This window comes from Rhizophagus irregularis, chromosome 27, assembly GCF_026210795.1.
Source record: "Rhizophagus irregularis chromosome 27, complete sequence".
In the NCBI taxonomy this organism is placed as follows: domain Eukaryota; kingdom Fungi; phylum Glomeromycota; class Glomeromycetes; order Glomerales; family Glomeraceae; genus Rhizophagus; species Rhizophagus irregularis.
Window position 1 is genome coordinate 918,453 of NC_089455.1, and position 16,019 is coordinate 934,471.

Below are 16,019 nucleotides of genomic sequence, written 5' to 3' on the forward strand. Positions count from 1 at the left end.
AATGAACATTTTTTTATTTTGTAGCCCTCATTTAGCTCTACAATTTAAAAAAAGTTCATCGAAAATGGGCCACCTGATCTTGAGATATTTACAAAAAACATTTTTGAACCCACCTGAAAAATGGGCCAATCTGCCGAAAGTGTGACTTATGACCTGTTTTGGAGATATCCGGGGTCCTATTATATTATCAAAAAGAACTGGTTTTTAGCTCTCAAATAAAAAAAAATTTCATATATTTTTATATTTTCAACGTAAAGATATTGCTATTTATTTTATTCCAGTTTTTTTTGTAATATACTGTAATACTATATTTTTAGTTAAGGTTTTTAGTTTACTTAATAATAGATTTGTTTTAATTTTACATCAAATTTTCTTATTACTAAATTTTTACTTATATACATACTATTTAATATATTTTATTATAAATAATTTTTCACAAGTATATTATTATTTTTTATTTTTTCCTATTACTTATATTTATCTTAGTGAATAACTATATTATTATATTATATAAATTAAGTAAATATAAAATAAAAAAATTAAAAATTTAAAATATATTAAGCATATTAAGAATTAATAAATATATTATAAATTTAAAAAAATTTTAAATTTCATATATTTTTTAATTAGTAGATGTTTAATTATTAAAAAACTAATTTAAGTAATTATCTACTATTTTATAAAAAATTTTACTTTCGTTTAAATTAAAGTATTTATAGTAACATACTCTTTAAAATTTAGAATTTATATTATATTTAATTATTTTAGTTAATCATTTAAATAAGTAGTTTTAATTCTGCTAAATAACTTTCAATTAATAAAGAAAATTGATTTATTTGACCAATATAGTAAATTAAAATTATGCTTTAAAATTAATAAATAAAAAAAATAAAATATTTGAATGTTAAAAAATACTTATTTCTTCATAAGTATTTTTGTAAAATTAATATATAAATAGTTTTGATTTACTGAATAATTTTTAATTACTATATAGTTTCAAAATTAAATAACTTGTTTCTGAAAATAAGTAATTTTCCAATTATTAAAAATAAGTAATTTATAAACTTTTATAATAAAAAATTAATAAACATAATAAAAAATATTTAAAATTCCTCTATATAATCACACCTTTGGGAAATACCAATATATATAATTACTATATAAAAATACCTTTGTATAATCACATTATAGTAAAAGCCTCTATATAGTCACTGATTTTTGTGAAACCAATTAGGTGACTATATAAAGGTCTGACTGTAGTACTATTATATTTTTTTTTTTTTGCAATATATTATTATATAGTAAGTTTTAACTAAAATATAGAAAACAAAAATATATACAGTCAACTCCCTCTATAGTCACTCCCGTTATAGTCACATTCTACTATATAGTCACACCAGTTGAATGTTCAAAACACTTTATTATTAAAATCTATCCTATATAGTCACAATCTATCTATAGTCACTATCACACCTATCCTCAAAAATCTTATATTAAAAAGAACCATTTATAATCACAGTTATATAAAGAATATATTAAATAACTTGGCATCTAATAATCGTACAAAGATGTATCATAGCTTGTTAGAATCGTCTCACTGAGATGAATCGAATGGTGGTAGTTTTATCCTTTTGCGATCACTGGCTGATGAGTTATTCAACAAAATGTTAAGCATCGGCATTATTATATTTCTTGATTTACGTTTACTGCGCCATTTAACATTTTGCTAAATTTCTCGGTACCTAGTGATTGTAAAAAGACGATTAATAGCTCGTTGGAATCGCCTCATCAAGGCGAATCGAATGGTGGTAAACTCATCTCTCTGTGATCAATATTGACAGAGTTACTACTTAAAAACCATTTAATATTTTTTAATTTCGGAAATTGATCTAGTGATTGGATTTCAATGTATTTTATACCATTAGATTCGCCGCATTAAGACGAATCGAATGGTAGTAAGATTGTCTCTCTAGGATCAATATTGGCAGAGTTATTACACAAAAACCATTAATATTTTTTTAATTTCGGAAATTAATCTAGTGATTGGATTTCGACGTATTTTATACCATTAGAACCGTCTCATCAAGACGAATCGAATGGCGGTAAGATCATCTCTCTACGATTAATATTGGTGGAGTTATGATACAATAAAGTTTTGAGTATAATTTTGGCTAAAATTATGTTAATTTTTGGCCGGAATTATGATATACTAATATAAGAAATTTTTTATATAGTCACATCTCTTTATAATCACCAAATATGGACTGTCCCAAATGTGTGACTATAAAGAGAGTTGACTGTAATTGATTTATAAATTACAATTTATTTAATTATTTAAATATGTAGTTTTTTTTTGGATTTTTCAGATTTTTATTTAAAAAAAAAATATTACTTGAAATTAAACAACTTTATAATAAAAAAAGTTGTTGAATTTCAGAATTATATAATAATAAAAAAAGTTGGTTTCATTAACTAGTAAAATGGTAAAATTATGCTCTAAAGTTAATAAATAGAAAAATAAAAAATAAAAAATAGTAATTATAAAAACTATTATATCTTATCTTATAAAAATGTAGATTTACTTAAATATAAGAAATAATTTATATGACCAAAATAGTAAATAATAAAATTATATTTTAAAGTAAATATATTTAAATTTTATTTAACAATAATAATACTTAGCTAAACTTTTTTTTTGCCAAAAATTTCAGGTTTGTTATTATATAAAATTATAAAAATATATAAAATTATATTACTAACCCTCCTTCAACGAAATCTGCATTCTTTTGATAGCTTTCTCACATACAAGCACCGCTCTTCACCAAAAATTATTTTTACGTCTTCCAATGTATAATGATATTTATAGCGATGATGATGAACAAGTATTGGATCTAATGGATATATTAATTTAAGAAAAGAATGTATTAGTTTATATATAATAGTTTTATAAATTCTTTTTAAAATATTATATTTTAATATAAATTTAATATAATAATTTTATAAGTAATAACATTTTGTAATTTTCCTTATATTGAAAATAGGATTCCTGGCTAAAAATAACTTATTATATATAAAGTTTGTATAATACATTACTTAATAGCATATACAGTGTGTAATAAAAAAAACCAGAATATCATTCATATAATAAAAATGCGTATTATACACTCAAAATAAATCTGATTTTCTTTGTATAAATTGGATAATAAACCTATGTCCAAGATTTATATTATGATATCTTTTAAAATTATAATTACTTCATTAATTTTTGAAAAATTTTACTGTAAATATTTACTTTGAATAGAATAATATAATAAAAAAATAAACTAAGATTACAAAGCATTTGAATATTGAATTTAAATTAAAAACATTCAAATATTGTTAAAAATAATGTAAAAAAGTTGATACCAAAAAATCAACAGTATAGAAACATTTATGGTAGAATAATAAGAAATTTACTCTTCAAAATTCCTCAATTTCAATATATAGTAAAAAAGCTAAAAAATTATTTAAATTGCAAAAATATGTGTAGTTCGCTTAAAATAAATCCAATTTTTATCATTTAAAATGCAAAATAAATTTGAATATCAGGGCTATATTCTGATATCTTTCATGATCATAATGCTTTTTTACTTCTTGAGAAAATTAACTACAAGTGTTGATTTTTGAAGAAAAAATATAATTTGAAATTTGTGAATTTATAATGAATACAAAGTCATTGAAAATTTCTCAAATATTATCAAGACCAATAGAAAAGTATAAATTAAAAAAAATTTTTTGACTATCTACTGCACTTTATGCAAAGAAATACACATTAATTCTAAATTAGTTATAAAAAAGTTTTAATCTAAAAAAATTATTATTAAAAGCTTAATTATAAAAAAAATTACTGCATTAATACCATTTTAATTTACTATTGATAAAATCTACAGGTTTTCAGCTTTCGAATAAGCTATTTTACATATAATTTGGTGTGATCATCATGGTATTACAGACAATTTTTTAATTCTGATTTTTTTTGTTACACACTGTATATAGAGTACTTTAATGATATGATAAGTAGTTTATAATTAATTATATTAGAATAGTCATGTAATTCTATACTTTACATATTTTATATTACTTAGATTTATTTTAATAAATTTATAAATGTACTGCAATAAAAAACAATTTTATAAGTAATTATTATAATTAAAAATCTATGGAAATATTATAGAATATTAAATTTTAGCATTTCATCTTTTAATTTTAAATGTTTAAACTATTTCAGTTTTATTAAATAATCAAATATTTTAGTTTTATCTAATATCATTATTTAACATAAATATATAATATAGTAAAAAAAAAATAAAATTAAAAATTATTAAAATCACTAATGGTAATTAATTAAATAAATTTTTAAATAAAATTAATTAGTAAAATTAAATAAAACTACTTGTTACTATATATGATATTAATAATATTAATATAATAAAAGTATTTGCAAAATATTTTATTTTTATATAAAAATCAAAAATAGTATTTTAAATCCTTTTTGATATATTAAATAAAATTATAAAGTAGGCAAAAATGTGTATTTACTATATGGTTTTTAAAAGTGTTATAATAGATATATAAAGCCAATAAAGATTTATACCAAAAATATAAAAAAATAAAAAAAAATTGAGAATTAGAAAAATTGGTAAAAATTGGCAAATTATTAAAAATTGCCAAGAAGTAATATATTACATATGCAAAAAAATATTAAATCCTAATAAAAAATATAAGTTAATTATAAAAAGACTTGTGTTAATTATTTAATAAATTTAATTATTATAACTTATTTATTAGTAAATAAGCAATATTTTTTATGTATTAAATTATTTATTAGTATTAAAAACTTTAATTATGATTTGTTATTTTTTAAAATATTTCTAATTTTTATTAAAAGTAAAATTATTAAATGTAGTTTTTTCTTCTTTTTTTATAGCTTATTTGAAATCATTAATATCATTATTAACTTTGATAATAACTTTGAATTTAAGTGATTTGTTTTACCAAAAAATTACAATAGGTATCATTATATTACAAATATTAATCAGATAATTAATTATAATAATAATTGCATTAAAAAATTGGGTATTGCTAAATCTTTTTATGGGTAATTCTTATTGCAGAGGTAATATTTAGCAATACTCAAAACAATTTATTAAAATAAAATTGTTGAAATTATTATATTTTATTAAGAAATTAGATTGCCAGATTTTCTTTATTAATATCTAACCTTTTATTAAATTATATTTATAATAAAAAACTGATTGTTTAATTGATTTAAACAATATAAATAGATTATTTTAATGTTTATATTGTCTAATATATAAAAATAAAATTCATATTAGAATACCATTTGTATCCTAATAAATATTAGTTTTCTTTTTTGGCCTTAATATTTCATAACTATTTTTGGATATAACTAATATGGCATGATTACTGGACCGAAAGAAATTCTGTTTAGAAATCGTTCGAATCATCACATGATTTATCTATCATATTCGGTCACCTCGCGTGACAAATATCTAAATTTAAGAATAAACCCCTAGTTGCGAAAAATAATCTATAAAATTACTAGTCCCTAGTCCTAAATGAAAATGATTCTCACAATCATGCCACATAACAATAAAAGATTTACAAAAATATTACATCACAACCGATAAGTTTTTTTGCGATTTAATTAATCAGAAATAACGTAGGCTGATCGATTAAAATGATATGTAAAAAAAAAGTATATAGTTTTTGCTAAAATGAATAAATAATTTGTAAAAGTTCATTTCAGTAATCTTTTACATAATAAAATTTTTTTTTTAAAAAAAATACATATTTATATATTGTTACAAAAAAAAAGTATAAAAAAGAAGAAAACTAAAAACCATGTTTTTTTCAAATTGCGCTAGAGATGAATATGTAAAGCAAGAAAAATATGTATAATTGTCGTTATAAAAACATACGTTTTACAACAAAATAACCTAAACAAATTAACATAATGTATCAAAAAAAAGCCTATTCCCAGTCACACCTCATTTACCATCCAAAATACTAGAATACTAAAATTAATTGTTAAATGTCGATAATTTTGTTCATTTGTTGTTTATCCATGAAGTTGATTGTAAAAACTAAAATCATTTTATCATATATAAATGAAAATGAACTTACAACAAAATATGTCGCATAAGTCGTAAATTATAGTCCGAATAATAATTATAAATTTATTCCATAAATAAATATGTCTAACTTTTTTTTACGTTTTCATGATATATTTTCTCTCTCATTTTCATCGATTCTTAATCGATCAACAGCTTTTCCTTTTACTTTCGAATTATTTGTCTGCTGATTGGCTAATACTCCTAACACCACATCATCATCATCACTTGCACTTGCTGAAGAACTAAGCTCGTGTAAGGATGACGAACCATTATTTTGAGGTTGTCCGGTAGGATTTGTTGAAGGTGAACCCATCGTACCTTCATCTTCTTCAGCAATTTCACCAAGTCTGAGCGAATTATTTAGATTTTGTGGTGATGGTGATGGTGATCTATTATCGATATCATCGAGAAAAGGCATCTGAGAAGTATCTGAGAGACTCGATGGTAATGTGCGGCCAAGAATTGAATTTAAATTGGGATCTTCCCCTTCATCTGATGTGTTCCGATTTCTTGAAGGTATATTTACAGCAGAAGATGATGGAGATGGGGATAAAGCGAACGCTGAATGGCTAGTATGACCAAACCGTTCATTAATTTCTTCTTGTGTCATAAGATGATTATCTTGTGGGGTAGGAGGTAAAAGCTTATCTGTGTTTAAAGTTTCTATTGTATTCGGTGCATTTGATGTTATATATGATGTAGAAGGTACATTACGAGAAGTTATTTCGTTTTGTTCCTCATTCGTATTACTTTTTGCTTCATTTTTCTCGGCTTCCTCTTGTTCAGCAAGTAATTGTTCCCAATCAACTTGATTATCAATAGGTGCTTCTAAATCTGCATAACTCCGGCAAATTGGACACGAAAGACCTGGATGATGGTTAATTAAAAGCGGTCGTATACATTTATAATGGAAAACATGAGAGCAAGGTGCAACGAATAATGCTTGACAAGGGCCAATGCCACATAAACAAATACAGCAATCCGTTGTTTGATGTTTAACAGCGTCTGGACCTGTCAATTGTCTTAATTGTTTCAATGCATTAAGACTAAAGGATAAAATTATTCAATTTTTTTTTTAAAAAAAATGAAAAGAAACAAATTATTATTATAATTAAAAAAAATATTTGAGAATTTTTAGAATTGTTTAATAATATTTTAAACAAGCTTACTTAAATGGATTAAGTTGTCTTTGCCATGAACGATTTAGCTCTATGCGCATTTTTACACATCGATAAATTTCTATTAAAAATGAAAAATATAAGTAAATTTGAAAATTATAATTGCTAAGATTGATTCGTTTATCTTACCTTCTGTTCCTCCTTGATAGTCAACTCCAAGTTGAACAATATCACCATCTTTTAATGAAAATGGTTTGCTTTCAACACCTGGAGCAGATAATCTATTGTGGTTAAGGAATGTGCCAGATGATGACTTTGTATCTCTAATTAAAAACTATGTAAAAAAAGAATAAAATTTATAACTATAATCTGAATTTCATATTTGATAAATGCGGTACGAATTCGACCAAATACCACACCCTTAACTATTTTCTCCCCATACTAATAAAAATTTAATTAAATACCTTTCCGTCTTCATTCCAAATTTCTGCATGTCCTCTAGACACAACTTTACTTTTAAAAGTAACTCTATTAGGAACATTAGCTTTATCTGTAAAACGTCCAATTTTTATAACAACTCCTTCAGAAACTTCACGCTCGATGATGTCGAAATGCAGAGAACGAGGTCCCTCTATATGAGGTACTATACGAATAGCAGGTGGTTGATCTTGTGGTGGCTGTGGTGACATGTTTTTTGTCGACGTTACAGAATTATTGTATTTTCTAATTCAACTATAGATAGATGTAGGGTTTTCGTTGTTGGGTTGGTAACTTTTTAGACTTGCGGGGCTAATGGATACACAAAAAAATTTTGCCTATATGATGACATTTGATAGGGCTTTTTATACAGCATCAAATATTATTATATTATGTATCACATGACATTAGTAAAACGTTGGCACTCCGTGTTAGATTTAGGCATATTTTTTGTTACATGACACGCAGATTTTACCAGAATTGGAAGTTTCAAACCATGCAGTATTATGAATTTAATCCCATATATGAATTTATATTGACGCCAAATTTTGAAATGAAGATTGATATGCGTTTAATGTATGATCGTGAAACTTGTATAATCAGTCTTTCGGTAGCTCCGACAGCTCGATAGTCCTCTTTTTTTTTACAAATAAAATATAGCGAAAGCGAATCGGCTTATATTTATTTCGAAAGCTATCTTTATTCGAAATTTTAAAATGAATTTTATGATCAATTCGACCTATTTGTTTTCAATCTCGAGTTCGGTCAAAGATCATATTTAACATCATCTTGAATAGTTGTTGCATTGATAAACCATTACGTAAGGTTTGACAAAAGATATGACTGACGTTTTTATGATGAACAAATCATCGAATTAGGCACAATCCAATACTTGTTTAAGATCAAATAAATATATAAAAAAATTAATTTATTTTAAAAAAGAAACAATAGTTAGTTATTCGAGTCAAAATCTATAAATTATTATATATTAGCATTATAATTATAGTTTAATAAACGCCCAATTCTTCACCGACTTTTCTCAAACATTCTTTTAGTAAAGCTCTGATAGTTTCGTCCGGTAAGTTAATTGCTTCACATACGACAGGATATAAATAAAATAGATGTGCAATATGTCCAGACAAAACTTGTTTTTTTAATGGATCTATTGAACATATATATTAATTAAAAGTTTGTGTTTATTTAAAATATAAATAAATTGTCAATCGTTAAAAAAAACTTACTGGATTCTGCTTCTTTCTCGTTAACGTCTAAAATATTACGGCGAAACTTCAATTTTATTAATTGTTGCAAAATTAATAGAATTTCGTCGTTTCGTACCCTGGAAGAAAGGCTAATGTTTAAATCATGTACTATTAACCAATTCGCCCTCTTAAGTGATCAACAAATACATTCCCAACACCACAAAATATATGGTTGAACTGACCTTGAAAATGGCACTTTACCGAGTAAAGGTTGATCTGCTGTAAAATTACGAATTACGGAAGCGCATCGTTCCAATAAAATAGGAGCAGCGACTTCAGCTATTCTCTGTCGTATTTCTTGTTCACCAGTTTGATCATCCGAACATAAATCAAATAAACATTGTAGACAAGCATACGCAAATCGTTCTCTAGCTACAGGTACAATTTTTGCGGTACTGCCTTCCACTTTTTCGGATAATTTCTCTAGAGATTTTTTGGTACGGGATGGTGTTCCATTTGGTATTGGTAAGGGTTTGTTTAAATAATCATTCATAATTTCTTGTCTCTTCACTTCGGAGAAATATAATTGTGATCCTTCTTGAATAGTTTTTACTAAATCCCTTATTAGATTTTGTGGCACACGAGGACGACCCATATGAACCATTACGTCCGACTGTATTCGGAATAAAAAATTCATGTCGAAATCTTCATCAGTATCTTGCTGTTCCATCTTGATAGACGTTTGAGGATTACTGGTAAACAATGTATATAATATAAATATAACTTTATTTTTAATAAAAATTTTCCCGAATATTGTCAATACAATTTTTACCTGTTAGAAATAAGTGCACCATAAAGGACATCCACCAATTGTTTCCATGTATTAACAAAACATTCATCTGAAATTACTAATGGAAAAAAAATATATATCTTAATAACTATTATTAATTTTTTTTAATGAATAATAATAATAAAAAGATTTTTACCGTCACCGAAATTCTCAAGTGCGGTCAATCCGTCTTTTACGATTTCTAATAAAGCTGTAGTCGCAATTTTCCAAAGTTCGATATCTTCAACATGCTTTCCCGATGGAGGACAATTATATTTCAACTTCATGGGTACTCCATATGACTAGTATATTGTCAACAAAATCAGAAATATCAACAAAAGAAAAATGTTCGAACTTATTTTGATTAAATATTAATTACCTTTATAATTTTTGCGAAAGCCCCCTCAGAGTAAACTCCTTGATCATTAACAAATTTTTTGAACAATTCCTTTGCTTTACGCATAGATGTCTTTGAAAAAACAATATAAGTAACTGTCGAATAAGATTTATTTGAAGTAATACCACCACCATTTTCTCTAGGCGAAGTTGGACTGTTCACAGATTTCTGTGAGCCAATGTGACTGTCCTTAGATTTTTTTTTCCTAGCAACTTCTTCGTCGTCTTGTTTTTTTGTAAAAGCTAAAGTTATATAATCCGCAAATTCACATAAAACTGCAGCAGGAGCACCTGGAACACTCAAATCAATTCTAGAAACAATATCTAATGCCGCTTCTTGTAATGGAGTAAGATAATCGTAGTCTGGTCTATAAGAAGGACTTTTGGAATATGCTAATATTCCTTTAATTACTTTAAGTAATCTTCTTATTTCATCTATTTGAAATTTGGAGCGAATAACATGATAAAGATCGCCAAAAGTTACAATGTAAGCGGTTAAAGTATCTTGAGTAAACTGTGTCGGTACGACACTTATTTCGGCCGGAGAATTATTATAATTAACTTCTAAGTCACGAAGACTTGTATCTGATATTGTAATCATACCCGATCCAATTCTCTCCCAAATAATCCAAGCAGTTTGCCACAATGGTAAAATCTTTTCTTTAAATTCTTCTGTATATTCTTCTGTATGAGCATCATCTGGGAATTGAATTATTGTATTTAAAGATTTAATTGAAGCAATAGCTACTTCATGGCTCGAATTTAAACAAGAATCTTGCAAATGTGATAATAATAATCCCCATGCTTGTTCAAAATCAGCCAAATTTACTAACATGTGTAAAAAATTTTTGAAAATTCCTGATATTCCAGTTAATACTAAAACTTTTGTTTCGTCCCATTGTTTATCAACTGTATTTCTAGAATGATGTACCATAAATCCACTGAATTCTTTTTGTGGAGAAGAAATTTTTTCGGTACTACTATTTAATTGTTGCTGCTGCATTGCTTTAACTGCTCGTTCTGATGCAAGTTTTACAGAATCTAATAAAGGAAACAAAACTTTCCAAGTGCAAGTATGCCAAGTTTGAGTTTTTAATACTGCCCCATTCATATCAATTGTACGAAATAAAGTTTGATTTGCTCCATTTCTTACTTCAGGCCTAGTATCAGAGCATATCTTTGAAAGTTGTAATAATAATAACATCCATAGAGCGTTCATTGTTTGAGCTTTCAATTTACCTTGAATTAATTGATCAATTTCCTGTTCAACTGTAATATCTTTTTTAGTTTCTGTCGGTTCTTCCTCGACGTTTTCTTTAGCATCTTTTTCTAATTCTGCCCTCTTAGTTTGAATAAAATCCGAGACATTCCATAATAGACCAATTGCGGTCAAACTAATATTCAGATCATCCATTTGTAAACCAAATGCGCTCAATGTATTGATGCATTGTTTCAAACACTCGGGTGATAATAATGACAGGAAATCTGTACATATAAGTTGTAAACAGGGAAATGCTACACGAACCAAACCAGAAGTTTTTGTATTTGAAACACCAAAAGATGGTGCATCAATTACGCTTGTACTTTCAACACTCGCTGTATCTGTCTCATCATCGCCAGGTTCACTAGGAAAAGATACAATGCAAACGCTTCTTATCATGTCAAATATCATACTCCAACCATAAGTAAATGAATGGCCTGATGTTTGTAATAATTTATTCAACGTTTCAAGACCCATCTTTCTAACTTCAACATGAAAACTTTTGCTCACGTCTTGTGGATTTTTTTCTGGATTATTTACTAATTGACTTAATGAAACGAGCAATTGCATTTGTATTCTTTCGTCAATTTCGATTTGCTCAGAACTTGCATAGCTCATTGCTTGAATGACAATATCTGCAATTGTTTCACAAGATTGCATACGAATTGGTGGAGGAGTAGATACGTAATTTGCAGTTTTAATGAGATGAGATATTATTAAATCCCATATTAGGGAAGGTTCACGTGCTATCAACCGGGGCATGTTGATTAATGCAACTAAGTGAAGTTTGTTGATAGCAAAAGATTTTTCATCTGACTTCTACAAGGAATGTAAATATAAAGATTACATGTAAAACCATTGTAATTCAATACATGGATATTTAAGAACTTTCAAGAAAATAATTCATTCTTACATTCCCTACCATAGCACTCAACGGTGTAGATTTGGTTATCTTGCCCTCCGTAGGTACGTTATCTTGTCCTGATATTGAATCTTCAGTGTCCAATGGAATACCACTTGTATAAGCATTTAACTTACATAATGCTCTTGTGAAAGCCTGTAAAGCATCGTCATCAAGATATTTGCAATTTTCAAATAATTTCTTGATTTGTATTAATAAAATGTTTAAATCATTGTCAATTGCTGTTTGCTGAGATGTTAAATTTGTCTGATTAGATGAACCATGTTTCGGCGATGAAGGAATGATATTTCCTTTACTGGATGAATAAGTTCTTTTTATGCTTGGTGGATTAGAAGATATTTGTGATGAACTTCCTGCAGTGGGTAACGAAGTTACAGAATTAGATGCAGGATTTTGCGATCCTATTCTACGTGAACCTCTTGAACCACCTCTAGCATGTTTAGGGAAGAGTATAAAATCTGCTAATTGAAGAGTTTCTAGCACCAAATACCAAGAATCACCCAAAACTCCTCCAAGATACTGTGCAATATTTAATAATATTTTTAAGCAAGATAAATTCCCATCTGATAATGTAACACCTTGAGGGGTTTCACTTCCCGTACTACTTGAACTTCCACCACTATGAGTTGCTTTACTTTCTGCCAGTGAAGCAGCAATTAAACTAGGAGGAACGGCTCCTTTACATAAACTTGTCAAAAAAGCATCACGAGGTGTAGACAATTGAAGAACACCACATACAATTGTAAAATTTTGGTAAGCCCTTAAAACACCTTGAAATAACTCCTCATCTAGATTTGCTGTAAGAAAGAATGATTGTGCTGCAAGCAATCCTGGCCAGGCAGTATTAGCCATATCTGTAACAATCAGTATATCATTGTAAAGTGGATGTGATTCTAATTGTTGCAATGTGGTAGTGCTAAAAGATGCAGATTGATTATATGTAGGTGACTGTGGAGGTGATGATGCTTTCTCGTTTTTTTGTTTATGAATTAATCCGGAGAAAATACTCAAAACAAAATTATGCAAACCATCAGCTACTGAATTAAGACAAATAAGAGCAAGATAATATATGTACGTTTCCGGGATCTGTGGTGGATCAACTTTATCTAATTGATCGACACTTCAAAAAGAATGTATTGTAAAATTATAAACATAATCAAATTTCGATAATATTTAAATTAAATGTACATACCAATTTATCTTCATCATCGAATTTGATGCTGTTAATCCAGGTACATCAGTCTGTCCTGAACCTCCAATTACACCAGCCATTCCAGATAATTCTAAACTTTCTCTCCCTTGATGTAAATGTCCAATTAATGAATGACTTCCAACACCCAATAATTGTGGTTTTTCGGCCGCCAATTTTCCAAAAGCATTAACCATTTCACGAAATACATTCGTTGAATGACCTTGTTTATCATACAAGCGGTAAATAGAACGCAAGAGTGCTTGATCATCGCATATACCACGAAATATTTCCATTGATATAACACGTTGCCACAATGGATTATCGGGCTCGAGAATTTTGATAAACATATTTAAGAATATTTCGCATTCCATTACCTAATTTCATGGGTTAAATCACCATAATATAATAAAAGAGTAACAATAACTCTTAAAAGCATAATTCAACAATAAAATTCAATTACTCTATCTATCCAATAACTTAGGACAAAAGTAAATCTAAGTATTAATAAATAAACATTTACCAGAATTTCATTAAATTGTTTCAATAAAATGTGAACCAATCTCATTAATCTCATGATGGTAGGAAAGTCAAATTTATCAGAGAAATTTTTAATAATTAAAGGACACACGCGTTCTCGAAGTAGGGCACAAAACTCTGGGTGCTATAATAACGTATGAAAATTAAAATTAAAATGATAATATTAAAGAACATGCGATTATAGCCATATGGTACAAACCGTTTTAAATAATCTAAAATGATTTGTTAATATTGACTCTATTAATTCTAATCCAAATGTTCTTGATAAATTATGTAGTTTAAGATACACGGGATTTTCGCCATTAGTTAATAAACACAAATCTTGAAAAAGATAATATGCGTCTCTTGCACAAGGACGAAGTGCTATTACGCCTTCTCCATGAACTGAAACAACGGTAGAGGTAGGTTTTATTGACCCTTGGATAAAAAATTAAGTATTTTAATAGTCCTATTTTTTTTCCAAAAAAAAAAAAAAAAAAAAATAGGCACATATTAAAATAAAATACCATCTTTATCATTGATGCTGTCCTCCTCTTGAACTTTATCAAATATGTTAATTACTAACTGACGCAAAGTTGCTGCAGCTGTATTATTTACTACTACAATCTTTGAATCTTGAAGTCGAAAACATATTAACAACGCCTAGAACAAATAATATTTATAATTATTATCTTATTTAAAAAATTTTTTTTTTTACAAATTAACCTTAAAATCGGATTACCTCCGCTAACAAATCGCCATGTAAAGTTTGATAATTACTTAACAAAGGTGGCACCGTTTGAAGAATTTTAAGTTGAATGTCTACACCTTGTGACATAATGTCATTTAGGGTTTTAAGAACGGTTCTCACAGAAGACTAATTAAGTATAACATTTTAAATAATGATAGATCGAGTAAGTGATTATATGATATATTGTCACGTTGAACTTTACCTCAGGAATCGCGTGGTGCGATATAAGTCTTTGTAAGCAACCTATAGAAATTGTTATCAATTTGACATGTTTTGTTTCACATGCAAGAATAAACGGACGCAGGAAATCATTGTTTTTTGCAAGTTCTTAATAAAATTGAATAATGTTAGATATTATATTAATAAAAGTGTAAATATCAATAATTTATCGACAAATCGAGTTTACCTTGCGATATATTCATTCCAGGTCGCTCTTTGTGTGTTCTTAAAATTATAATGGATCTCTCGGCTGCCTATACTCATAAATAAATAATTGTAATTATTATAAATCAAAAAACCAAAAAAGTATGACCCGCAGCAAAATTCAGGAAGGCTTAGCAAAGTAATATATTATACATAATCATATATTTTATAATAATAGCAAAGCAGAAAGATTAAACTATTAAGAATAATAAGGAAAATATTTTGACGTCGTCAAAGGCGATTGGTGTAAATTACCTCTTTAATTTCTGGGTGTTTCCTGCGAGCTTCATTTGAAAGCTGCAGGAGTTCGGCGTTTAAAGAAGCGATAAGTCCACTCATTTTTGAAAATATTTGCCAATTTATAATATCTACAAAGACAACGGTATAAATTGGACCATCAGCAGCCTTCCGATCTATAAAATTTTAAAAAAATAATTTACAACAAATCTAAGCGAAAAAATTTCTTCAAAAAATTTCAAAATGATGATCTCAACAAATATCTATCCACCCAATCATACCGTGCGACTCATGTTGTCTGACGGCTCAAAATTTAGTTCGTAATCCGTGGGGTAATTAATACCAAGAATCTAGATAAATCTGGAGGATGGACACGAAGAGTATACTGTATATTAAAATATATTGAACCTATATTAAAAGATTATTAACAATATTGACCTACAAGGAAAATCTTTTTTTTGTTATATAAAAATGTTAAGATAATAAAGTTAAATATGTATATAGTGAAACTATATAGTG

At 27.1% G+C, this 16,019-nt stretch overlaps 2 protein-coding genes across 2 annotated transcripts; both read right to left on the reverse strand.

Moving 5' to 3' along the window:
• Positions 1-5,674: 5,674 nt before the first annotated feature.
• OCT59_018109 (uncharacterized protein) lies at positions 5,675-8,110 on the reverse strand. Its single transcript, XM_025318014.2, has 4 exons — positions 7,759-8,110; positions 7,484-7,628; positions 7,346-7,415; positions 5,675-7,222 (listed from the first exon to the last, which is right to left on the reverse strand). Exons 1-4 carry the CDS (start codon positions 7,981-7,983, stop codon positions 6,280-6,282), a joined length of 1,383 nt encoding a protein of 460 aa, XP_025177168.1. The 5' UTR covers positions 7,984-8,110; the 3' UTR covers positions 5,675-6,279.
• Positions 8,111-8,669: 559 nt separating this feature from the next.
• Positions 8,670-15,602, reverse strand: OCT59_018110 (uncharacterized protein; the record flags this gene model as incomplete). The annotated part of the gene is made up of 15 exons (XM_025318013.2): positions 8,670-8,933; positions 9,013-9,122; positions 9,216-9,725; positions 9,806-9,881; positions 9,960-10,104; positions 10,182-12,278; positions 12,373-13,501; positions 13,574-13,947; positions 14,094-14,234; positions 14,310-14,527; positions 14,617-14,752; positions 14,832-14,966; positions 15,043-15,167; positions 15,247-15,313; positions 15,519-15,602. 15 exons carry the CDS (start codon positions 15,600-15,602, stop codon positions 8,779-8,781), a joined length of 5,502 nt encoding a protein of 1,833 aa, XP_025177167.1. The 3' UTR covers positions 8,670-8,778.
• Positions 15,603-16,019: the final 417 nt, after the last annotated feature.

Bases quoted from the DNA above. Each gene is read 5' to 3' on its own strand.
- OCT59_018109 (XM_025318014.2), bottom strand. From the start codon at position 7,983: ATGTCACCACAGCCACCACAAGATCAACCACCTGCTATTCGTATAGTA. The intron at 7,629-7,758 runs GTATTTAATTAA...TTTTTTACATAG, and splicing joins TTTGGAATGAAGACGGAAAG to TTTTTAATTAGAGATACAAA. The intron at 7,416-7,483 runs GTAAGATAAACG...CATTTTTAATAG, and splicing joins CTATCAAGGAGGAACAGAAG to AAATTTATCGATGTGTAAAA.